General features: G+C 38.9%; 1 protein-coding gene across 2 annotated transcripts in view; it reads right to left on the bottom strand.

The window, feature by feature from the left end:
* Positions 1-411: 411 nt before the first annotated feature.
* LOC131432778 (cell adhesion molecule DSCAM-like) overlaps positions 412-27,042 on the bottom strand; it is a 189,992-nt gene continuing 163,361 nt past the window's right edge. The window contains exon 9 of one of the 2 annotated variants that reach the window (XM_058599283.1): positions 412-1,917. In XM_058599283.1, the coding sequence (XP_058455266.1) occupies positions 1,914-1,917 (4 nt within the window). In that variant the 3' untranslated portion in view covers positions 412-1,913. Of the gene's footprint in view, positions 1,918-26,116; positions 26,476-27,042 lie in introns of those variants that run through there. The other variant, XM_058599281.1, reaches the window with a different exon arrangement.

Raw genomic sequence — 27,042 nt, forward strand, 5'->3', positions numbered from 1 at the left:
TACTTCGTAATCAGTCTGGTGTATGTAATGAACAATGCGTAGGCCTAGCCGAACGTTGGCAAACATAAATAAATCAATGAAATATGTTGATTCATCTTTGGTTGCAGTGTGAGTTGAACCTAGGCATCGGACAGACTGGAAATAGAATTGTTGGAAGATTATTTCCGTATAAATGATGTGTCCATTCGTGCTGTTCACATCTCACTCATTCATAAGTTAATGATTGGAACTGTTTTTTTCTTTTCCTCGTGGAAAATTGGCTGCCACAGTCGATTTCGGTTTTCACACCGACAAATACCATTTTTCGCACTCGTCGTTTTTTCTTTCTTTCTCTCTATCTTGGTGGGACTTCGGACGTTCGGATGAATAAAGATTTTGGTTATGTATGAATGTAAATGAAATTCATCATGCTTCATAAATATACAATTTCATCTCATTTTTATTTCGTCTTTATTCCATTCACTCTTATTCCGCTAGTAGCTATCAGATTCAGCTAATTTTTTTTGTGTTTATACATTTTTTCCCTCCCGGCCGAGATTACTGGAATCTCCCCAGCCGGACATTCAACTATTTCGTATCTACTGTGCTTGCCTGTGGTCACTTAACGAAGCAGTGTTAAAATTCTTCCGGTTTGTTAGTAAACTATCAAGGTCTAATGATGTTTAAAATTTATGTTCCGTAGTTTAACGTTACGTCATACTGATACATTTTTTTTACAGATTATTATACACAAGCGCAATCCTGGCTATGTATTTATGTTTTTTTCTTTTGTTTTTTTTTCTAACAACTTAATGCCACTCGCCACATACAGGTGAGCTCGTTTCTAGCAGCAAGAGATCAAATATTAACACGTCAGATTCAGTCGGTACTTTTGCTGGATGCAAATTTCAATACACACAAACCGACCTGCTGTTCTACGGCATGCGAAGCAAGAGAACCCCTGGTGCACTTTGCCTGCTGAATGATGTTTGTATGGTATGTACATATATTGAATCTCTTAGCAATCGTAATTCCTTCCGTATCAGTTGGGTGCACACACTCCGGTGATGTTTCCAGAAGGAAGAGCAGAATCAGCATAACTAGATAATGATGAAACGTTTTGTGCATTCAGGGGCTCAAGCCCGATACTGATTCTACTTTTCCAATCGACATCGGCTGGATACGGGATACGACGGTGTGAGGGGTGTTGATTTAAATTTATCGATTACCGTTTTTCCTCGTTTCGCGATGCCACCGATGAACTCGATTTCTGTCTTATGCTAGTAACTGACTTACAAATGTGCGACGGCTGTTTAGGGACACGATTCGGTCCTCGGCAACGAATCCCGTCGGTGCGCCGCAACCTGTTTCTAGTTGCCTGACAGAATAACAATATGTTTCAACGCAAAATAAAATGTTCCTAAAATGATTTATTCACTTGTTGTGCTAATAATATCGTTTTCTTTTAGTCCTTAGTGTATTGATTTATTTCACAAACTGTTTACCTAAACAATCGGCGTTGACAAATTTTCTCTTTGATGTGATGCTTTTCGTAGCGTTTCCCTCGCAACCGGAAGCCGCCAACTGCGTTTCGGTGGCAAATATTGACGCTCAATGCTAAAAATAAAATCGATCTCGTACCACCATCAATCATTATTTAGGAGAGCGAGAAAAATAACCGGCGGCTTCTACGACTTCTTTCCTCGAACCACACGTTTCGTTGCTAACGTGTTTGTGGTCGGGGCGGTGGTGGGTGGTTGCGGATGGTAACGGATCGCGACAGGAAACGGATGTTTTATGTACTGTCGAAATCATGCAGAGAAATGAAAACACACACACACCCACGCTCTCTCTTTTATCGCCTCGCAATCCTGGTAGCAGCCCGATCGGGAAGTCATCGTTTCTGTTGTTGTGGTTGAAAAATTGATGTAGATTTATCTGTCGAAGAGAAAAGCAAAGAAAGGAAGCATAAAATATGTTGTAGTTAGGAACGAATTGTGGTGAGACACCGAAATCGGACGATCGGATTGCAGCGGCTTAGCGGCTCGGTAGGGCCCTCAGAATATCTTACCTTGTCAATTCGGACGAGTGAGTGAAAACAAGACGAAATGTGATTTATATTGCATAAGTTTTCGCTGCTGATTTGATTTGGTAAAAAGGACGGAAAGCGATTACCATCAAAAGGTTTTATCAGAGTCTCATCTGATGCGGCGTAATTTATTTTCAATCAAGTCGAAGCTTTCTAAATGGGATTATTGTGTTCGCTTGATTCATACAACAGCTGCATGATGCGCAGTTTTGCCTTTCTGATACTTATTATTTTGTGATGGTGAATTGTCAAAAATCTGAGATGCGATGACAGCTGTTACTTTCGAGAAATCAAAATGGATTTTTATCGACCTTTTTTTTCCAAATTTTAGTTATCAGTGATTATAGAATGTTTACAGAGAAAGAAACTGATTACCCTCAGTCAAGACATTAAAAATCATGAAACCAATCGTTTCATCTTCTCATGAAATCATGACAGATATGATTGTACCTTCAGGAAATACTACAATTTGAAACAATTTAGAAAATAGTTTTGACGATTTCCGTAGCATAACACTACTACATTGATATACACTGAGGTCTTTTTTTATGCGGCCTTTTTTTATGCGGTTTTTTTACGCGACTTTTTTTATGCGAATTTTCAGAGTTATGCGGTTTTTTTTTATGCGAAGTTTCAGAGTTATGCGGTTTTTTTTATGCGAATTTTCAGAGTTATGCGGTTTGCCCTTCTGCGGTCTTTTTTATGTGAAGTTTCAGAGTTATGCGGTTTTTTTTATGCGGTTTTTTTATGCGAATAAAAAAAGACGCATAAAAAAAGACTTCAGTGTACTACATTTGAATTTAAGTTAGTGAAAATCTATCCAATCAGATGTGAGAAAGTGAAGTGAGCTTGAATTTATCACATTTGATTTCTGTTGTCGGTACTTTCGGAACTGAGAGCTGGATATTGCCATAGTGAAATTCCGTTCATTCAACCATACACTAATAAGACCTACAAATTTTTTCAAGACTCTCTATGGCGATTTGAATTTTGAAAAAAAAAAAATGTACCGGTCGTCGGACTTGGATATAATTAAGCAAATCATTTATGGGACTATCAATGATTTATTTGGCAGCAGACGTTCATGATCTGCAAATTAGAGAATTTCACTAGCCAATATAAAGAGGTAGCTTATGAAAAAACGTGCTTAATCCACCTAGCAGTTAGATGATACCTTTGTTTTTATCAATCCGCATGTGTTTTTTCATGAATATTCTTTGGTGTTTCAGTTTTCATGACATTATTTTAATCACCGTCGTTTTAAGCGACAATTTGAGATTTCAATCACTCATTATTCTGTAATGTCGAAACTGCAAATTGGATTGAATTTGAATCTAAAAGTGTAACAATCGATTAAACATTCCATGATATGTCGAGTAATTTCCATTTTAGAGTTTACGGTAATTTAAGGTACTTCTAGTGCCGGTATTCAGGAACCAGCATAACTCAAACCGATTCGTATGACCATACATTAATATGGTGAATAAATTGCAATATTTTTGAGCCCAACTTTAAAGCTTTTCGGGATTGTCATCTTCTATATCGGTTTGAATTTTAAATATTCATTATCCTGTAATTCCAGAATCGGAAGTCAGAATTGGATAAAATTAATTAATTTTTTATGGAACTATAAATTTATTTGAATTTGAATTTTTATTTCTGAAATTCGATTTGCCTTTTTTTGAGAAAACGATTGAGATTTGAGAAACGATTCGATACTGGAACCGGAATTCGAAATTCGGTGAAGCTAGACAAATTCACCTGAGTAGCTTTATAGTTTACATTTGTTTAAAAATATTTGAAAACCAGTGTAGACATCTTTGAGAAATCGTAGTGCGAATCAAAGTTTTGGGTATTTTCCGAATCGAAAAATGAATATCACTAAATCTGAAATAAGTTTATTTGGTTATCGACTATCTAAATCTGCTAACCCGATAAAAGTGATTAATTTATGTGAAATAGACATTTTTCTACTAATCACCCTGTATCCCCGAAACCATAAGTTGGATCTAACTGAAAAGCAAGATGGTTTATAGAATCACAAAACTTTTCATTTGAATCTTAGATGGTACTTAGATTTCATTTGAATCTTGGATCGTTTCAGCCATCTACGTGAAAAATGAGTTACACAATTTTTATTTCGTTTCACATATCATCCTGTAGCTCCGGAACCAGAGGTCGGAACCAAACATAATTCAGGAACCTTGTTTGGGAGCATTTGACTTCTCATATGATTCTGAGTTTGTAGAAAACGGTTGAGTGATCTCCGAGAAAATTGATTGAAATTATTTATCACACACGCATTTGCAGATCTCGACGAACTGATTGGAATGGTATATGGGAGTTATGTTATTCCAGCATTTATTGCTGGAAGTAGTTTAAAACAATATAATTATGGAATTGCTTTCAACTCGAAAATGCTGCCATCATCTGGTTTAAGTATGTCATATTCGAACGATTATGTTGCCAAAAACGAACCGTGCTAAAATCGATCCGAGGCAAATTGTCATGAAAAAGGATGCTGTACACAGTCTTTGAGGTACTTATGCCGTTTTTCATTGAAAAACACTGGTGGCGTGGATTGCTCTGGTTTTGCACTTTCGAGCAGGAATAGCAATGAAAACCGTCAGAATGTTGCATTTCTGCTCGAAAGTGCAAAACCAGAGCAATCCACGCCACCAGTGTTTCTCAATGAAAAACGACATCAGAAACAATTGTATGTAACAGTATAAAAAATCGTGTTTTTCGTTGCTCCAAAGCATTTCTTTGCATACTGCGCTCAAAATTCCTACTGCTGGAATAGGGGGAAAAGTCGCTTACACAAAAATTTCAATATCTCCGATAAAAATGGACGGATTTTAACAATCTATGGCTTGTTGGATAGGTATTACCGTGCGGAATCTATTAGGACAAATTGGCTCAAATGGCACGTTCCCCTTTATATTCAGAGATTTGTGCCTTGTCATCAATTTGTTTTTAGCATCATTTTCCCGATATATAAAAGGGAAGGATTGAAGGGAAATGGTAAGGTTTGGACTAGGAGGATGGGAAAAATTGACGACACAAAAACACATAAAAGCAGAGGTAAATTCTGCATCCCTAAGGGATGCTGAACAATCTGCTGGGGATCACATTTAGTGGAAGCAGAAGTAAATTCTGAGCCTCTACGAGGTCCCGAACAGTCTGCTGTTAATGAAACCGCCAACCCCCGAAACGATTTAGAGATCTTACAAAAGCGACACCATTCTGCACTCCCGGAAGAATGCAGAACGATTCGCAGTATGTACGAGCAGAAGTAAATTCGGCACCCCCTAAAGGATGCCAAACAATCTGCTAAACCCTATTTAAGGTGAATACAGAAGGGATTCATTCACTCCAGGAAGAACGATGAACCCTTCTGACTATAGCTCCTTACCACATTGGGTAAGAAACGAGAGAATATCCTTCAATTTTAGCTCCGCATACACAGACTCAACCATGTATGGAGAACCAAAAACCCGGATACGTAGCTGCGTCAATGCGGGACAGTTACATATCAGATGATATGAAGTACCGTAATCGCATTCACACAAATCACACGAATAATACTCAGCACGTTGAATAGTAGCCATGTGATAATTGAGTTTGCAATGTCCAGTCAGAGCTCTGACCAGAATACTGCAATGATGCTTGGAAAAATGCAGTAGACACTTTGACATTTTCAGATTTAAATCTGGTAGAAATGCTTTTGTCTGAGCGCAAGTTTGCAAGCTCATTGCCGTTTCAACCTTCCGAGCGAACAGACGTGATTTGGATTTACTGCGAAAGCATTGAAAACCAGTTGTGTGTGTGTGATAAAGTGGTCGGACGATATTGTGTGATAGACAATAGTGCTTTTTCCTCTGAGAGGTTTTTTTTCGCATTATATAATAGAACAGTACCTTATTGTGAGCGGTCGATCGAAACGGTACCGTTAGCCGGTTATTGTTCCGCCGATCAAGGCCAAGTGTGTGGATTATAAACAAGCGGCCATTGTTCCCTGTGTCGATTGTGATCGAACATTGAAGTGAAGTGATACCGTTAGTCCATACAAACTATAAACAATTTATTTGTGCCTTTTCCTCGGTGAGGTTTTTTGCACCTTCGCACCGAACCGTTAGCTGGTGCTTTGTGCTTTTCCTCGTAGAGGTTTTTTGGCGACCGTTCCTTGCAACTGTACAACAAGCTAAGTATTGCTTTTTTCTTTATTCTGCCCTTATTACAGTTTATTGTTGCATCCCTCTTATAATTTACCACTTGCCTAAATATAACCTCGTGCTACAGTAAGCACAATGAGTCCTCCCCCTCCAGACGAAGAAATGAAGACAGATCCTAATCCGCCTGTTGTTGACAGTAATAAAACCCCCCGGATTAAGGAATATTCCGATGAACCCTCGCTATCGACCGGTCCATATGTGGTGTACTTCCGGACCAAATCTAAAGATAAAGCATTGAATTTATTGACATTAAATAAGAACCTGACGTCACATTACCCGACTATCACACAAATAGTAAAAATGCGCTCCGACAAACTCAGGGTCTCGTTGACCAGCTTAAAGCAGGCTAATGAGATCGTTCGAAATGAGCTCTTTACGCGGGATTATCGCGTATATGTACCAGCCCGCGAAGTCGAAATAGACGGCGTGGTCACAGATGCAGGTTTGACTTGCGCAGATATTCTTGAGCACGGGGTTGGCGGTTTCAAAAACCCCTTACTCAAGAATCTGAAGATACTGGATTGCAAACGCTTGCATTCAGTATCGATCGCCGAGGATGGGTCAAAATCTTATCCTCAATCGAACTCGTATCGTGTGACCTTCGCTGGTTCGGCTTTGCCAAATTATGTCCTTCTGGACAGGGTTCGTCTACCCGTACGTCTCTTCGTGCCGCGGGTTATGAACTGTACTAATTGCCAGCAATTAGGACACACAGCCTCCCATTGTGCGAATCAGCCCCGTTGTTCGAAGTGTGGAGAGCGTCATGCGGATGGCTCTTGCGGAAGAGACATTGAAAAGTGTCTCTACTGCAGTGAGGGTCCGCATGATCTCTCAGCATGTCCCACCTACAAATTGCGTGGAGATAAGCTAAAGCACTCTTTGAGGGAACGCTCCAAGCGCACATTTGCAGAAATGCTAAAGAGTGCTACACCACCAAGCCCATCTGCAAATCCCTATGCTTGCTTGTCAACAGACGAGTGCGATTCAGACGACCCTCTCGAAGGCACATCTTCGGCCATCCCTCGTAGCAACAGGAAAAGGAGAAATATTTCCTCTCATAAGCTACCTAGTAAGGGTTCGAAGGTGGCCCTTGAGGGGCCTCCAAAAGTAACAGCTAATGGTAGTGTTAGTAAAACACCGAAGCAAAGAATAGCTCCTGATCTAGAAAAACTGAGATCTGATAAGGAGTTTCCAACACTTCCTAAGACAAACAAAAACTCAATTGCCCCTAAAGACCAGTCAAAGAATCAACCAAATGCTGGATTTATTAAATTCTCTGATATAGTGGACTGGATTTTTAAAACTTTCAATATCTCTGACCCCTTGAAAGGTATTTTGATGACCTTTGTACCCGTAGCTGAGACGTTTTTGAAACAGTTGACTGTAAAATGGCCCCTTCTTTCAGCGATTGTATCCTTCGATGGCTAATTTATCCAATGAGGTCAAGGATTTGATCACTGTTTTACAATGGAATTGCAGAAGTATCATCCCAAAAATTGATTCCTTCAAACATTTATTATATACCACGAATTGCGATGCATTTGCATTGTGCGAAACTTGGTTAACTTCTGAAATATCTCTCAACTTCCACAATTTTAATATTATTCGTTTGGATCGAGAAACCCCCTATGGAGGAGTACTTTTGGGAATCAAAAAGTGCTATTCCTTTTATCGAATTAACCTCCTCTCGATACCAGGTATTGAAGTTGTCGCATGTCATGTTACAATCAAAGGTAAGGACCTTTGTATTGCTTCCATCTACATTCCCCCTAGAGCCTCGGTTGGGCATCAGCGGCTCAGTGATATCATAGAACTCCTTCCCGCACCAACGTTGGTTTTAGGAGACTTTAACTCACACGGTACGGGATGGGGTTGTCTTCATGACGATAACAGATCAGCTATGATCCATGATATTTGTGACAACTTCAATATGACAATATTGAATACGGGAGAAATGACACGGATTCCTGCACCACCAGCAAGACCAAGTGCGCTGGATTTATCCCTTTGCTCGACATCGCTACGGTTGGATTGCAAGTGGAAGGTAATCCCCGATCCCCACGGTAGCGATCATTTACCTATCGTAATTTCAATCGCCAACGGATTAAGACCATCGGAGACAATCAATGTTTCGTATGACCTCACACGAAATATTGATTGGAAATATTACGCAAATTCGATGTCTGAGAAACTGGAAACAACACAAGAACTTCCTCCGGAGGAAGAGTACACGCTTTTGGCTGGCTTGATTCTCGACTCCGCGATTCAAGCTCAGACGAAACGTGTACCCGGCGCGAAAACTAACATCCTTCCCCCCAATCCGTGGTGGGACAAAGAGTGCTCATCACTGAACGCGGAAAGATCTTTAGCATTCAAAAAGTTCAGAAAATATGGAACACCTGATAATTATAGAAATTACGCAGCGCTAGATAAGCAAATGAAGAACTTAGTTAAAGCAAAGAAACTAGGTTACTGGCGACGGTTTGTTGACGGATTAACAAAAGAAACATCGATGAGCACTCTTTGGAACACAGCCCGACGAATGCAAAACCAAAACACCACGAACGAAAGCGACGAATATTCCAACCGTTGGATATTCGATTTCGCTAAAAAAGTATGTCCAGACTCTGTTCCGGAACAGAAGATCTCCCGCGCCGCGACATCAAATACAAACGAAACACCGTTTTCGATGGTAGAGTTCTCACTTGCGCTCTTGTCATGTAGCAATAAGGCCCCGGGATTAGACAGAATCAAATTCAACTTGTTGAAGAATCTGCCTGACACCGCCAAAAGACGCTTGCTGAATTTATTCAACAAGTTCCTCGAGGGTAATATTGTCCCACACGACTGGAGACAAGTGAGAGTTATCGCCATTCAAAAACCTGGGAAACCAGCCTCCGATCACAATTCGTATCGGCCGATTGCTATGCTTTCCTGTATCCGGAAGTTGTTCGAAAAAATGATTCTCTTCCGTCTAGACAATTGGGTCGAAACTAATGGCTTTCTTTCAGATACACAATTTGGTTTCCGCAGGGGTAAAGGAACGAACGATTGTCTTGCGTTGCTCTCAACAGAAATTCAAATGGCATTTGCTCGTAAAGAACAAATGGCATCAGTATTTCTAGACATCAAGGGGGCTTTTGATTCAGTTTCTATAAATATCCTATCTAAGAAGCTGCACCAGCATGGTCTTTCGCCGGTTTTGAACACCTTTTTATATAATCTATTGTCCGAGAAACACATGTATTTCGCACATGGTGATTTGTCGACAATACGATTTAGCTACATGGGTCTTCCTCAGGGCTCATGCTTAAGCCCCCTTTTATACAATTTTTACGTAAAAGATATCGATGAATATATCAACACATCTTGCACGCTAAGACAACTTGCCGACGACAGCGTTGTGTCCATTATAGGATCCAAAACTGCCGATCTGCAAGGACCATTACAAGATACACTCCACAACTTGTCCACGTGGGCTCTTCAACTTGGTATCGACTTCTCTACGGAGAAAACTGAGCTGGTTGTATTTTCAAGGAAGCGAGAACCAGCACAACCACAGCTTCAACTAAGGGGTGAAACCATAGCTCAGGTCTTCACATTCAAATATCTCGGGGTCTGGTTCGACTCCAAAGGCACCTGGGGATGTCATGTTAGGTATCTGAAACAAAAATGCCAACAGAGAATTAACTTTCTTCGTACAATAACCGGATCATGGTGGGGTGCCCACCCAGGAGACCTGATCAGGCTGTACCAAACAACGATATTGTCCGTAATGGAATATGGATGCTTCTGCTTCCGATCCGCCGCGAACACCCATTTCATTAAACTGGAAAGAATTCAGTATCGTTGTTTGCGTATTGCCTTAGGTTGCATGCAGTCGACTCATACGATGAGTCTCGAAGTGCTTGCTGGCGTCTTACCGTTGAAAAATCGATTCTGGGATCTCTCATATCGATTGCTAATCCGATGCGATATCTTAAATCCGATGGTGATTGAAAACTTCGAAAGGCTTGTCGAGCTCAATTCTCAGACCCGTTTTATGTCCTTGTATTTTGATTACATGGCTCAGAATATTAATCCTTCTTCGTTTATTTCCAACCGTGCTCATATGTTGGATACTTCTGATTCTACTGTGTTTTTCGACACATCCATGAGAGAAGAGATTCGTGGAATTCCGGAACACGTGCGCCCTCAAGTGGCCCCAAATATTTTTTATAATAAATTTAGAACAGTCAACTGTGAAAAGATGTTTTACACTGACGGATCAAACATCAACGAGTCCACAGGCTTCGGCATCTTCAATCAGAACATCACCGCTTCGTACAAACTCAGTGATCCGGCTTCAGTTTACGTCGCAGAATTAGCTGCTATTCAGTACACCCTCGAGATCATTGAAACGTTGCCCAAAGACCATTACTTCATTGTCACGGACAGTCTAAGCTCAATAGAAGCTCTCCGGGCAATGAAGCCAGGAAAGTATCCCCCATATTTCCTGGGGAAAATACGGGAACACTTGCGAACTTTATCTGAACGGTCTTATTCAATATCGTTAGTCTGGGTCCCTTCACATTGTTCCATTCCGGGAAATGAAAAGGCAGACTCATTGGCTAAAGTGGGCGCATTGGCAGGTGATATTTATGAAAGACCAATCTGCTTCAATGAATTTTTCAGTATTTCTCGTCGAAGAGCACTTGAAAGTTGGCAAACTTCATGGAGTAATGACGAACTGGGACGATGGCTACATTCCATTATCCCTAGGGTATCGACGAAACCTTGGTTCAGGAGGATGAACGTGAGTCGCGATTTCATTCGTGTTATGTCTCGGCTCATGTCTAATCACTACACATTCAACGCACATCTTCGGCGTATTGGGGTCATGGAGAGCGGTCTCTGCACCTGTGGCAACGGTTATCAGGACATCGAGCATGTCGTATGGTCATGTGTGGGGTATTGTGACGCCAGGTCTGTTTTAAAGGACTCCCTCAGGGCCCGAGGTAGACCACCTGATGTTCCGGTTCGAGATGTGTTGGCGAGTCGGGATATATCATATATGTTACTCATATATAAATTCCTTAAACACATTAATATACAAGTGTAATCTGCGTTAGTTACCCCTGTTCCTCGACTGATGCTAAGAAGAAACTCCACCCACAGGTTCGACACTAACATCCGCCCGAATCTCCCCATCCCTCGTCTGTCCACCATCTTCATTGGAACTAACAAGATCTTTCTGCTGTCACTAAATTTTCTGCTTCCCCCTCCCACGTTTTTTCACCATCTCGATGTCAACTAATTAGATCTTTGTCGTTCTTAGTCATTTTGTTCCCATATCCCCTTTTTACTCTGTTCTCCGTAATATTTACTTCTCTGTATATTTTTTTTTTTTCATTTTCCTCCGTAACATCATCATCATTGCCCACGGACGGCCGCTGTAGTCTATGAGATGAATATGGGCCACCCGCCTGGTATTCGTAGCCTGGGGGTGTTCCCCGCGAACCCACACGGACAGAAAAAAGCGGCTAATACCAAGATACTTACCAACGTGTTACATTCAGTACGCCGGCCGGTGCCGATTGCCAGCTGAAGGCGGGATCTGCCAAAGTCATTACATTATCTTAATATACTATCCTAGTTTTAAGTTATTTGTTAATTAAAATTAGAAAAAGCCCTTGGCATCTTAGAGCTTAAGCAGTGTGCCTTAATAAATTATATAATTGAAAAAAAAAAAAAAAAAAGTTTGCAAGCTGCGCCAGTAGCTGGTATGTTTGGATGCAGCCCAAGAACGAATCTTGTGCTTTATCCAACTAGTTGAAAGTGGTAAAGCTGGTTCAGGACCAACGAAATCATTCGTTGCACCAGCTCTAGCCAACTCATCAGCCCATTAATTTCCAGTAATACCAGAATGGCCGGGTACCCATAAGAAGTAAACAGCATTTGAAATGCTGAGGTCTACAATTTGAGTTCGACATGCGATCGCTAGATTCGACCGTGAGTCATTCGAACTGAGTGCTTTCAAGGCTGCCTGACTGTCGGAACAAAAATAAATTCGTTTACCACAGATCATCTGCTGAAGTGCTGATTGTATTCTACACAGAATCGCTCAGACTTCTGCTTGGAACACAGTACAGTATCTACCAAGTGAATGGAACTGCTCTAGCCTCATTTCACGACAGTAGACACCAGCACCAGCACGACCATTCAACAGAGAACCGTCCGTATAACAAACTATGTGCTCATCAAGTTGTCGTTCCAAACAACCAGTCAACCATTCCTCACGAAGAGGATAGCTCTCATTGAATGTTTTGAAAGGAAAACTGCATGTGAGAGTTAGGTCACTATGAGCGAGTAAATACTCATCCCAGTTAACCATTTGAGACCACAAGCGAGTGTGGCTGGTAGCATAATCTAATGGGTTACTGTTCCAAAGCCCTGTAACCTTAAGACGGTATGCACAAGATAATGCTTATAGTTTTAGGAACACATGTAGTGGTTTAATGCACAGTAGCGTCTCTAGAGCAGCAGTAGGAGTTGTCATGAATGCTCCTGTCATCGCCATTAGGACCATCCTTTGGAGATGATTTAGCTTTGACTGAACTGTCGCAACTTCTCCTTTCTGCCACCATACAAGACATCCGTATGCTAAAATTGGTTAACAATAGTTGTGTAGATCCAATGAATGTATCTGGGTTTGAGTCCCCATGATTTTCCAAAAGCTCGTCTGCATTGGCCGAAAGCCATGCAAGCTCTTTTAATCCTGAAGTCAATGTGAGCAGACCAATTCAGTTTTGAATCAAGAATAACCCCGACGTATTTAACTTGATCGACCACAGTGACCCCTGAACCGAAGAACTGTAACGGACGAGCTCCTGTGATTATCGTACGACGAGTGAAAAGCACCATTGATGTTTTGCCCGGATTTACAGATAATCCAAACCTGACAACACCATTGTTCAACAGATCGCAGGGCTTGCTGCATTAAATCAAAGAGAGTGTTAATGCTTATACCGGTCATCAATATATGATAATCGTCGGCAAAATCATAAGTCGGAAATCCAAGGTTATTAAGTTTCCATAACAAACCATCAGCGACTAGGTTCCATAAAAGTGGGGCTAGTACACCACCTTGAGGACACCCACAGACACTCAGCTTTCTGATCTCTGCTTGCCGAAGCGATGAACAAAGAAGTCGATTGCTAAGCATTGCGTGTATCCAATTTGTGATACTTGAAGGTATGCCATGACCACGGGCTGCTTCCAGAATTGAATTGAAAGACACGTTATCAAAGGCACCTTCAATATCTAGGAAAACTACCAAGCAAGATTGTATTTGTGAGAAAGCATTTTCAATGTTGTACACAACATATTGTAACAGGGTTGTAGTGGACTTTCTACGCTGGTAAGCATGTTGCATTTCATGTAGCGGATGTACGCCCAAACTAACATTCCTGATATAGTGACATGCATGCCATAGCAAAAGGATATTCTCTCGTTTCTCACCCAATGTGGTAAGGAGCTGTAGTCAGAAGGGTTCATCGTTCTTCCTGGAGTGAATGAATCCTTTCTGTATTCACCTTAAATAGGGTTAGCAGATTGTTTGGCATCCTTTAGGGGGTACCGAATTTACTTCTGCTCGTGCATACTGCGAATCGTTCTGCATTCTCCCGGGAGTGCCGAATGGTGTCGCATTTGTAAGATCTCTAAATCCTCTCGGGGGTTGGAGGTTTTATTAACAGCAGACTGTTCGGGACCTCGTTGAGGTTCAGAATTTACTTCTGCTTCCACTAAATGTGATCCTCAGCAGATTGTTCAGCATCCCTTAGGGGTGCAGAATTTACTTCTGTTTTTATGTGTTTTTGTGTTGTCAATTTTCCCCATCCTCCTAGTCCAAACCTTACCATTTCTTTTCAATCCTTCCCTCTTATATATCGGGAAAATAATGCTAAAAACAAATTGATGGTAAGGCACAAATCTCCAAATATCAAGGAGATCGTGCCATTTGAGCCAATTTGTTCTGATTCCTGATTCCTGATACACTACAGCCTATGAATCACGAATAATTATGAATGACTAAGATAAGGTTATATGTGTATGAATTGACTAACTTGCTAACCATGTATTTGCCTAAGTTTAGTAGCAAGGAAGGATTCTCCTTCAAAAGAACGATTGAAGACAAGAGAACATTCAAGTATTTTCGATATCTTTGTCAGAAGTTTACCAGGCCAAAGTGTGTGTATCACAGGTTATATAAAAGTTATATTTTCAAATATTCTACATGAACGATAATACGTGGCTAGTATTCATTTCATTCAGTAGCCTGTCAAGGTTGAAGTTTGAGCTTTTCTATAAAAATTGCTACAATCTAAAATAATACCTGTTATATGATTTTACACAGCCAAGCATTATTGCTTCAGCAACATCAGTGCATTGAGCTCAACAGAGTTGGACATTTTTAGCATTATAAATGAAAGTTACTTAGAAAATAGACGACTTCTTACAATACCCATTTTATTGTATTCAACTCGTTTCCATTTCAACACAAAACCCAATGCTGCATAAATTCGCGTCCTTATTTGATATGTAATTTTTGATCACGATATAATGCCACCGTGCCCACCGTGCATTTCTCACACCACCTCAATACGAAACAGCAGTGCGCAAGCAATAAAAAATTGCGGAAAAGTTTATGTAAACTTCTTCAAATTTCGGTTGTTTTGGCTAAAATTTTATATTTTTGAGTTGCATTTTCAGATTCTTTGTGAAATTCTGCTACAAACACTACTTTTCAGTTCTAAAACCATCCCCGTGGAACGGAACAGTAACCGTTTATACATTTCAAAAACCAATTACGGCTCGGCAAAGCAATATTTCAAAATTCTAAGAATACTTAGTTGTGATAAATTTGATTTTGAAAACTTAAGTGTTTTTGGTTTTTCGAAAATCGGTCTAGTTTTTGAATAATTGATCAAAAACGCGATTCGCGCATTCCGCTACATTTCACCTTAAAGGGTTGCATAAGAAGTGCAATATTTGCATCTGCTTAGCTTTTTTAAATTGAACTGCTAGGCACGAGATGGCTGTTCAATTTGAACTGCTTAAAGCACTGATGAGCCGAAGGCGAAACGCAAAAAAATAGAAACAAAATATGTGTTCTTTCCACAAACGAACAAAACCCCTAAAGTTTCACATTTATTGTTAAGAAAATATATGTAGCTCTTTAAAAAGTTTGCAAGTTTAAAATAGTGGTTTTTGCTTTTTCGGTTCAAAAGGTTCCCGATCCCTGCTCTAAATGAAATAAGTCTCATTCCAATTAGCGAAAAGAACACGATGCAGCCGTAACAATGCTATGGTTCTGATTAGAGATGGGCAATTCGTTCGCGAACGGTTCAAAAGAACTAGTTCTTTTGAAAGAATGAACGAGCTATAGTTCTTTTTTCGAGAACGGTAGTTCTTCAGTTCAAAGTCGTGGGATCTTTTTTTGTTTTTTGAGTCCGCTCAACCTTTTTTCAAGAACGATACTAATAAGAAAGTTTCATCACGAAACCTCAGTTCTACTTCGAGGGACCTTTTTTTTTTGCTCGCTTAAGCTTACAAAAGTAAGTTCTCGTTTAGTCTTTGAACAAACAAACCAACTATGAATAGAACGAACGAACGGCTCTGGAGAACTAGTTCTTTCAACAGAACTCTTCATCACTAAACGGTTCTTTGAAATGAACTGTTTTGCCCATCTCTAGTTCTGATGTCCAACAGTAATTGGGATATGGTGCGTAAAAAAGAAACACAAGCCACAGAGAAAGAAAAGAACAATCTATATCACCAGGTTAAATCTCAAGAAGACAAAATATTTCTACAATCACAGCTTGATTCATTCGCCAATTGGTGTCAAATAAACAGAATGGCATTAAACACCTCTAAATGCTCTGTTATTTCCTTTTCTCGCAAACACTCGTTTATAAGATACGAATACAACATTACGGGAAAAATGCTGAAACGCGAATCATTTGTAAAGGACTTAGGAATTATTCTTGATGCCAAGTTAAACTTCAAAAACCACATTGATTATATAATTTCCAAGGCATCAAAGCTTCTAGGATTTATTTTTCGCGTAACCAAAAACTTTGTCAATGTACACTGCCTTAAGGCATTATATTGTGCACTAGTCCGTTCGACGCTTGAATATGGCGCTATTATTTGGTCACCTTACTATCAAATCGACGATGAGCGCGTCGAAGCTATCCAGCGAAAATTTGTTCGGTTTGCTCTACGCAATCTACCATGGAACGACCCTGCAAATCTACCTAGTTACCAAGATCGCTGTAAACTTATAGGCTTGGATCTATTATCTATTCGTAGGAATGTCTCAAAAGCAGTTTTTATAGCCGATTTGTTACAATCACGTATCGATTGTCCCGAACTCTTACAATTAATTAATTTCGACATTCATCGTCGTAGTCTGCGTTATCACCCCTTTTAAGGTGAAATGTAGCGTCATAAAATGCGCGCAAAATTTTATCCGCTTCAGTTGAACGAACCGTCGCACAAAGCATACCAAGAAAAACGGACACATAGAAACAAGAACTTTTTTCAATGATTGAGCGCAGTGGGTTTACCTCTCGTTATATTGGCTTGTAAAAAAGACTGGACGTAATGGATTTTTGAATCCTTCACACTTTGAATATATGCTAATTCAATCGTTATTGTTAGTGATTACTCTTACACTAGAGCTATAAATAATGAGTAATTATGAATGACTAACATGAGGCTATATGTATATGTATTGATCAACTTGCTAACCATGTATATGCCTGAGTTTAGTAGCAAGCATGGATTCTCCTTCAAAAGAACGATTGAAGACGAGATAACATTCAAGTATTTTCGATATCTTTGCCAGTCGTTCACCAGGCCTTCCCGCCGATGAGATAGAATTTACGTAAAAGTATTTACTTGACTCGCACGTTAGAGCGTTGTCCAATTTACTTATCGAATACATTCAATGCAAATATATTCCATTCTAATTGACTTTCATTATCATCTTCGAATAAGTAGAAAGTATTATTTCTGTTGTGTCAATCGGATCGTAGCACTAAGCCATGTAATCGAAGCTATGCTATAAGTCGGCTGCGAAGTCTGTTAAAACAGAAAGGCCAAATTTCTCAAAAGGAATGTAATTCCAAGACTTCCACACTTAGACATTTCCCTGGTGTGGATTCAGTATTCTCCCAATACGGTACAATCTAAAATAATACCTGTTATACGATATTACACAGCCAAGGTTTATTGCTTCAGCAACATCAATGCATTGAACTCAACAGAATTGGACATTATTAGCGATATAAATGACAGTTACATAGAGAATAAACGATTTCTTACAATACCCATTTTATTGTATTCACTCGTTTTTATTTCAACACAAAACCCAATACTGCATAATTGCGTCATTATTTGATATGTAATTTTTGTTCACGATATAATGCCACCGTGCCCACCGTGCATTTCTCACACCACCTCAATATGAAACAGCAGCGCGCAAGCAATAAAAAAATGCGGAAAAGTTCATGTAAACTTTTTCAAATTTCGGCTGTTTTAGCTAATATTTTATAATTTTGAGTTGCATTTTGAGATTCTTAGTGAAATTCTGCTACAAACACTACTTTTTAGTTCTAAAATCATCCCCGTGGAACGGAACAGTAACCGTTTATACATTTCAAAAACCAATTACGGCTCGGCAAAGCAAAATTTCAAAATTCTAGGAATACTTAGTTATGATAAATTTGATTAAGAAAACTTAAGTGTTTTTGATTTTTCGAAAATCGGTCTAGTTTTTGAATAATTGATCAAAAACGCGATTTTCGCTTTCCGCTACATTTCACCTTAAAGATTACCTTTCGCCAGAACAAACTATGGATTCAATAAAGCGTTTACTAGTATGTGTCGTTTATTCGTTAACTTATATAATGTCTTCGATTTTCATGTATCTCGAAATATAATCAAACGATTGTTTCTTAGTCACTTATCATGTTAGTTTTAGAATCAAAGATTGGTACAAAGATGGGGAGGTTTTATGCCTACTGGAGGCAGATATTTAAAAATGCTCAACTCCAGTGGGCTTTTCCCTGCTCCACATACATGCATACATACATTATTGTATTATCGTTCAACCCCCACTCCTCTCCACCCTTTTCCACTGCAAACTAACTAGATTCGCCCGCCGAAATTAACCCGGTCGTCATTTCTTCTTTCTCTCTGTCTTCCACCATGCATTCTTCGATCACTAATTAGATCTACATGCCGATTCTAAACCCGTCGTTTTCTCTGCCTTTCACCATCTTTTTGGTCACTAATTTGGTCACCAACCCTTGTATATATTCCCACTCTTTTCTTCTCACTCACTTTTTAAGCAAGAGTACTATTACTGCCATGTAAGGCCTAGCGTCATCAATTAGTTATAGGGTTATAGATTTAGTTTTAATTGTTAGTTTTAATTGTTAGTTTCAATTGTTAGTTTCAATTGTTAGTAATAAGTCCAAATGAATCTGTTGGATCATTGTAATCTGTTGATACAAATAATGAGAAGGTTTTATGCCTGCTGGAGAGAGAGATTACCAAATTTCATCTCCATCGGGCTTTTCCTTTGCTCCATAAATGAATAAATAAATAAAATAAAAGAACAATCTTAGGCCAAGAAAGAGAAGAAGGCCCAGAAACAACCACAGGGTAAAAGGGTTACTGTACTTGTAGTAAACTGAAGATGAGGACACTTCAACGACAAACAATATATTCCGCAATACATCACCAGTGAAAAAAATATTTTCAATGATGTCCCAACATGTTTTCCTTAATTTAATGAGGTAAAAGAGAACCGTCAATTTTTTGTCTATTGTTTAGAGAAAATGAAAAATAAATGGTGCAATATCATAATCGCATCATGTACTTATGAGGAAGGGTTTTAACAATAATGCTATAAACAAATTGGGCTACTAAATTTCTGTTTGAGCTGTTAGTAGAATGTTGTCACTAATAGTACTGTTGTTGTACCGTTGAATTCCACTATGTTATATCACGTCATTACACTCTCACAAAGTCACTATTTTCACAGTCACTATTTTTCCGAAAGTGTATCAAACGTTATAAAGAAGGATGCAAATAGCATTCCGAAATACGTATCTGTATTATAACGTTTGATACACTTTCGGAAAAATAGTGACTGTGAAAATAGTGACTTTGTGAGAGTGTAATGACGTGATATAACATAGTGGAATTCAACGGTACAACAACAGTACTATTAGTGAAATTGGGCTATTTTGGTAGGTTTCTTAAAATTTATAACGAATTTGAAATTTACCAAATTCAACTGGTGAGATATCCTAATTAAAAAGTCGATTCTTGAATTTAATCGCAACAATTTCCGGTTGGCCAAATAACATGACATGGTATTTTTTGATGCTCTGAAGGGCTCTACCGAATCCAATCAACTTCATACTGGTTCGCCGTAACACTGATTGGCTACAGCGGTAACATGCCTTGATCGAACATTGATTGTACAATCAAAACATCAGATCAACTGGTCTGACACAGAGAAATAATTGAAACTTCAGCTCCAACCCGATGCGGTTTCCTGCTGTGACAACGAACTCCAAATGAAAAGATAGTTTCGAGATATTTTTTTCCCCAACACTGCACACTCCTGACAGGTGCACTTTACTTGCAAACGTGTCAGCCTCTCACATGTTTCATTCTGGTTTTATTATCATTGCAGTTGCGGATAGGAAGGTAGGTAGGTAGGTACTCAAGGTTCGGGCATATCTCGGGATCGAAGCAACGTGATGTACTCTGCGGTATGCGAGGAGAAGATAGACCGGTACAGATTCGCATTGCCACTAAAATCTCTCGCTAAAATAACGGGTGATGCAGATCCGACCCCCGAACATAAGTTGGTTTTGCTGTATGCCTAACTCACACAACGTAACGCGCAGATATTGATGAGGAATTCTGGTGAAGCCAACGCTGATTGTTTCCATATTTAATCCAGGTTTTTTTCTGTCGAATCATGCACCGGTCTAATGAAAATGCGATGCACTTCTCGTGAGAATCGGTGACAAAGACAAATGGTACCTGTGACTAGCAATGTATCATTTTTTTTTACATGCATTGTGTTCGCGGAAGCACGTACATAGCGTCTATGCACACACACACACACACACACACACACACACACACACACACACACACACACGAGCGATGAATATCTTGCGGGTGCATCGCGAAAGTACCTGCGCGAAGCTGAGGCATCCACTTTGTTAGCAATGCACACTGGCAAAAAAGTAGGTGATTTTTTTTCGTGTCACGTAGTTGCGATATCGCGCGACACGGGTCCATTGTGTTTCCGCTCGAATGGAGATGCCGGGGGTGAGTGATGAGCTTGGTTTTTCTATTGTTTTTTCGGTTTTTTGGACCAGATTTGCAAGCGAGTGCTCGGTCGTACAGATTGTAAATTTTTCTGTAGTATCATTTTATCCATAACTTAATCTGTGTCATGTGGATCTAATTCAAGATTTTGTATTTTTTTCATTTTAGATTACATACTACATGCTAATGCTTCACTGAGATGGATTTGGAAGGGAAAATGATCTGTGGAGAAAATTTGTATAAATCTTCAACCCAGTTGTAACCCAGTAACCCAAACTGTACCTTACTACCCACCTGTGGGCTCTAGCAGGACGTTGTTTGTGGAATACCATTCCATGATGCGGTGATGAAAATTCTGACAAACGGAGCACTTTTACAGCTTTAGAAAAGCAAACAGAAGTTTTCCCAGGCACTTCAAAACAAAACTTTTGTAAGTTGACAGTGCTACTAGTTTTTTTTATTCCGATGCACGATTGTAGACGGCATTCTTAGTTTGTTTGCGAAATCTTGGATGTAGAAGTTTGGGTTTCGCTTTTTTCAACAATTTTACGACATCCAACGTTGGATTGCAACCTCTCCCGATTTAGTCTTCATTGGTAATCGACTAACGTTCTCCGTATACTTTTATTCATTAGTAACTGTTAGTTTTGCCACATTAAGGAGTGTATCGAAAATAAGCTATCCACATACATTTGTGTTGTATGCATGTTTTTGTGATGGTTTTTGATGCTCAGATCACAGCATGCTGTGCGTTTGGCTGTCAGCTTTCGTTTGTTTACTTGTCTGTGCGGTTGAAATTCTGCGTTTTCAAAATGCCGCGTATTGAAAAGAAAGTGAAAATTAAGGCTCTGGACACATGGATAAGTGAGAAGGATATTATTATGCGAAAATTGGCGAAGCGGTTTGGAATTCATCATGCTAGTGTTAACATCAATAATAAGTTTGGGGAAAATTAAATTCTCCTATCATCGATGACAATCTTCAACTGCTCATTCCGTTGAAGAATGTTCGTCGACGACAATATCAACGTTCTCGTGATCCTGCTATGAAAAACATAGTTAAGGATTTACAAAAAGAAATTAAACATAGATTTACTCTTTTGCGAAATGAAAATTTCGCTAATGAAGTTGAACAAATTAAACCATATTCTAAACCTTTCTGGAATCTTTCTAAGGTTCTTAAAAAACCGCAGAAACCAATTCCTGCTCTCAAGGAAGGAAATAAAATACTTCTTACAAATGGCGAAAAAGCTCAAAAACTTGCTCAGCAGTTCGAGAGTGTCCACAATTTTAATTTGAAAATGAAGTCTCACTGAAATATGATCATATTTCAACCCAAGTGTTATCACACGATGACATTATTGAGACAAATTTTGACGAAACTAAATCAATTATTAGGAAACTCAAAAACATGAAGGCTCCTGGTAATGATGGAATTTTTAATATTCTTATTAAAATCTTCCCGATGTTGCCTTGAGACTCCTGGTTAAAATTTTCAACAAGTGTTTTTCATTAGCTTACTTCCCAAAAAGATGGAAAAACGCCAAACTAATTCCTATCCTGAAACCTGATAAAAATCCAGCAGAAACATCAAGTTATCGACCAATTAGCTTACTTTCTTCTATCAGTAAACTATTTGAAAAAATTATCTTGTTGAGAATGATGTCTCATATAAACGAGAATTCAATTTTTCTACCAGAGCAGTTTGGATTTCGTCATGAACATTCAACTACTCATCAACTTGTAAGAGTTACGAACATGATAAAAGCAAATAAATCTTCTGGGTTATCCACTGGAGTTGCTCTTCTAGACATAGAAAAAGCATTCGACAGTGTTTGGCACAAAGGTTTAATAGCAAAAATGTCTGATTTCCAGTTTCCTATTTATTTGATCAAAATGATTCAAAATTATTTAACTGATCGTACTCTTCAGGTTAGCTATCAGAATTGTAAATCTGAATTGCTACCCGTACGAGCCGGTGTTCCGCAGGGTTCGAGTGTAGCTCCAATCTTGTATAATATTTTCACTTCTGATCTTCCAAATCTACCCGTTGGTTGTCAGAAATCGTTATTCTGTCACGACACAAGTCTGTTAGCCACAGGTAGAAATCTAAGAGTGATCTGCAGTCGCCTACAAAGAAGTTTAAATATTTTCAGTGATTATCTGTCAAAATGGAAAATTAAACCAAATGCAGCAAAAACGCAATTAATTATCTTTCCTCATAAGCCAAGAGCTTCTTTTCTTAAACCAAACAATAATCACATTCTCAAATTGAATGGCTTGGAATTGACATGGTCTGATCAAGCTAAATACTTAGGTTTAACGTATGACAAAAAACTCACTTTCAAGGATCACATTGAAGGAATCCAGGCAAAGTGTAATAAATATATTAAATGTTTATATCCTCTTATAAACAGAAATTCTAAGCTCTGTCTAAAAAACAAGTTGTTAATTTACAAACAAATTTTCAGACCAGCCATGCTTTATGCAGTACCAATTTGATCAAGTTGTTGTTCCACCAGGAAGAAAACGCTTCAAAGGATTCAGAATAAAATTCTGAAAATGATTTTGAAGCGTCCTCCCTGGTTTAGTACAAATGAGTTACACAGACTCACAAATATAGAACCATTAGATGTAATGTCACATAATATTATAAGCAAATTCCGACAAAAATCGATGCAATCTTCAATTGAATCGATTCGCTCTCTGTATTAGTTAGTAAGTTAGTATATAAGTTCCTTTTCCCCATTACACAATACAAGTAGGTTTTGAATTTTTCCTACACAAAAATCTCAGAATTGCTGAAGCAAATAATGTCCTCATGGTAATAACCAAATCATATATATAATAGGGCTGAAAAGTCACCACTTGTGGCTGAACACCCAATTTAAATCTTAATGATTTAATTTTAACTCATATTCCAATAAATAGTTATTTGAAAAAAAAAAAGTTTGGGGAACACTATTCTTTGGATGAGCTACCAGGAACATGCAGAAAACCCGGTACTTCCAACCCGAAACTGGACCAGAAAGTGGTTTCTCTAATCATGAAGAACAAATCAATGTCAATACGAAATTTGATCAAAAAAATCTCGAAACAAAGTGTAGTACAGAAGAAGCAAGCAGGAACAAGGGCCCGGAAATTGTATTCGCGTCTTTTGCAGTGTTCGGATACATGCGTTTTGATGGACGATGAGACTTATGTAAAGAATGACTCGAAAACCCTTCCACAATATTTTACTGTCGTCGTTGGGTAGAAAGTGAGCGATGCGGACAGGTCGATTCAAGTGGAGAAATTCGGTCGAAAAGTACTGGTATGGCAAGCAATATGTTCCTGTGGTTTGAAGTCAACCGTTTTATACACTACCGGAACTATAAATGCAGAAATCTATCGTTCTGAGTGTCTCCAGAAGAGATTGCTGCCACTATATAAGAAGCATAGTACACCTGCACTGTTTTTGTCGGATTTAGCGTCGGCTCACCACTCTCAATTGGTTTTCGGAAAAGGGTATAAATTTTGTTGAGAAAAATATCAATCCACCAAATTGTCCTTAGCTGGGGGCACGTTACTGGGCAATCGTGAAGAGGGTCTTCAAGAAGACTGCTGGAAACATGCAGGGGTTCAATTTGGGCTCAAGCGTCCAAAAAATGCGATGCAACGCTTGTCCAGAACTTGATGAGAAGCGTTCAATCAAAAATTCGTGAAGGAATAACTTAAATTTTTTCCGGTTTTCATTATGCTCAAGTTTGACCTCGTACAATAAAGGATCAATTTTTAGTTTTAATATAATATCGTTTTTTATCATAATTTGAAAGAATAAATTGTGGATAGTTTATTTGCGATGCACTCCTTACTATCCGAACCGACTAAAGAAAAGTTACCAGAAGTTATATCCTTCAACTTGTGACTGCATTCTCGTACACAATGAGTACACCTTTCTGTTGTATATCTTCACATATTTGCTCTACCTTGAGTACTATCATTCTATACTTTCGATTTTATTCATTATTCTTATTGTCATGAATAAAACATATATTACCATTCTTTTTCGTTCGAAATTACAGGTGGGTGTTTACGCTTCTTTGGAATTTTCGGGTAAGTAGTACTACCTAGCGCATCCACATCTTTCATCGGCCCTGCCGTCATTATTATTAGATTGGTTATTAGATTGTCATAATCATCCTTATCTATAATAACGACTTTGTTTTCCTTGTTAGCCTTAACAAAAAAATCAGCCAGTACAGAACGAGTAATACCAAATACTTCTAACTATTCTCACCAACACAAAATGGTATTTCATCATATGTTTCATAGAATGCTAACCTTGCCTCTCAGAGAAAATGCGGTTGAAAAAAAAAATTATCTTCGAAGTCGGAAAGCTCAATGGATATCCGGAGCGCACAATCTGAATAATCCTCGATAAAAAATTAAGATCGTTGGAAAAACATGAAGTTATATTATATTATATTATATTATATTATATTATATTATATTATTATACAAATATCCAGCAAATGTCATTGAAATTTTGGTTGGTTGCTGTACCAATTTCGAATACAATTTGGCGTGAAATTCTTTTATTAAGTCAAGTACATTCAACAGTAGATATGCTCGATTGAAAATTTATCGTTCTCTCAGAGGTTATGTTTCGAATGGCCGCCACATACTAAAGTAGGATGTTCAATATAGTAAGTGTTTAAACCTCTATTCACAAACTTTTAATCACTACTTTCTAATTGCTGAACATAAAAAAATTATCCGTGAAGTTTTTCGCATCTGGGATCAGAAAACTTCCTAGTCCTAGGCGAGGAAAGGCAACTGTCCTACCCATCACGTTATGCCCGCCCCGGCACTGTTACAGTATCGATTCAAACTCATGAAAGAATTTTCTTGGAAAAATTGGAAAAATGCAAAACGATCCGTCATCATGATTTAGAGTGATTATGAAACATCACTCAGAACGTTTCGCACCAACGACTTCACATAAATATTAGATGAATCTTTTCTGTGGCAAAAATTATGATAACACACGTACGATGGTGTCAACATGTCATCTCTGCATATCTCTCGAAGCTGGCAATACTTAGCAACGGTAACGAGCAAAAGAAAAAAAATGCTCTTCACAACCGTATCAAACTAATTTCATCGAAAGTATTTTCAGTAATCCTGTGTAAAAATGTAACACACAAACACACTAGACCGCATGTCAACCCGAGGTGACAGTTATTGCGAATATGGTATTAAAAATATGAACGCATACATGATATCTTACCTCAAGGTTATTTTTACTGGATGAAACATGGCATGTGTGCTTGGGTACTTTTATCTCATTCATGTTTTTTTTTCACGCTACGCTACGCGAACGGTGATGCTGGGTTATCCTGGATTTTCTGTTTTCTCTCTCTCTCTCTCTCTCTCTCTCTCTCTCTCTCTCTCTCTCTCTCTTGACGGCAAAGTGTGACTCCATCTAAAAGCTTATACTGTTTCGGTTCTAGCGTGAGCGATGTAGAAACATCTGACACACACACTGGGTATGCTGCTGCTACTGCTGTCACTGCTGATTTGATGTCCTGCCTTCACGAGCGAAATTCTGACGACCCTCCACCGGATGGTGCCCCAGTTGCTGGCGAGGAAAGTGTTGCATGCGGGAGGGAGAGGTGGCTGGGTGCTGCCTGTTTTGTAATCTTAATCCTAAACGAGAAAAACACGGTCAGCTGATGCTGATGTTGCTGTGTGTGATTTGTTTTCCTTTTTGGTTTGGCTTTATCTGCAACGGAATGAAGATGAAAATGGGTATTATAAATGGGCGAGCGAAACTCTTCGACCCCATCAAAGGAGAGGAGCACTCACTTCGATACTGCTGACAATTCAAGGAAACGGATAGTAGAAACTGATCTCAGATTATGGTTCGGGCGAACTTTTTTTTTTGTTTTAGCTTTGAGTCGTTCGACATTAGAGTTTATAAATGTGTCTAAGCGAAGGGTTTTTTTTATTGTGTCTTGGAAATGGATTCATTTAATTATGTACAGAGTGGTCAATTTAAGGGGAGGGTATTTTTTTTTATATTTTCTTATAGTAAATATTCTGTGTAATTTTCAAGTTTATTGGAACGAAACACTGGAATTTATGGGCCTTCATCTGTGCTTCTCTCATTCTGTGAAAAAGCGAGAGCTCGGTGCATAGGCCCACTATTTCTACTTCGATTGACCTAAAACCTTGACAAAACATTATTGAAATGTTTTATTATAGCAAAATACAAAAGAAAAAATGTGATTTGTTGAAAGTGTTAGACCCAACGGGCCCCCGAGAACAGTAATCTTTGTTCTTAGATTTT

Source organism: Malaya genurostris, chromosome 2, assembly GCF_030247185.1.
Source record: "Malaya genurostris strain Urasoe2022 chromosome 2, Malgen_1.1, whole genome shotgun sequence".
Taxonomy (NCBI): Eukaryota; Metazoa; Arthropoda; class Insecta; order Diptera; family Culicidae; genus Malaya; species Malaya genurostris.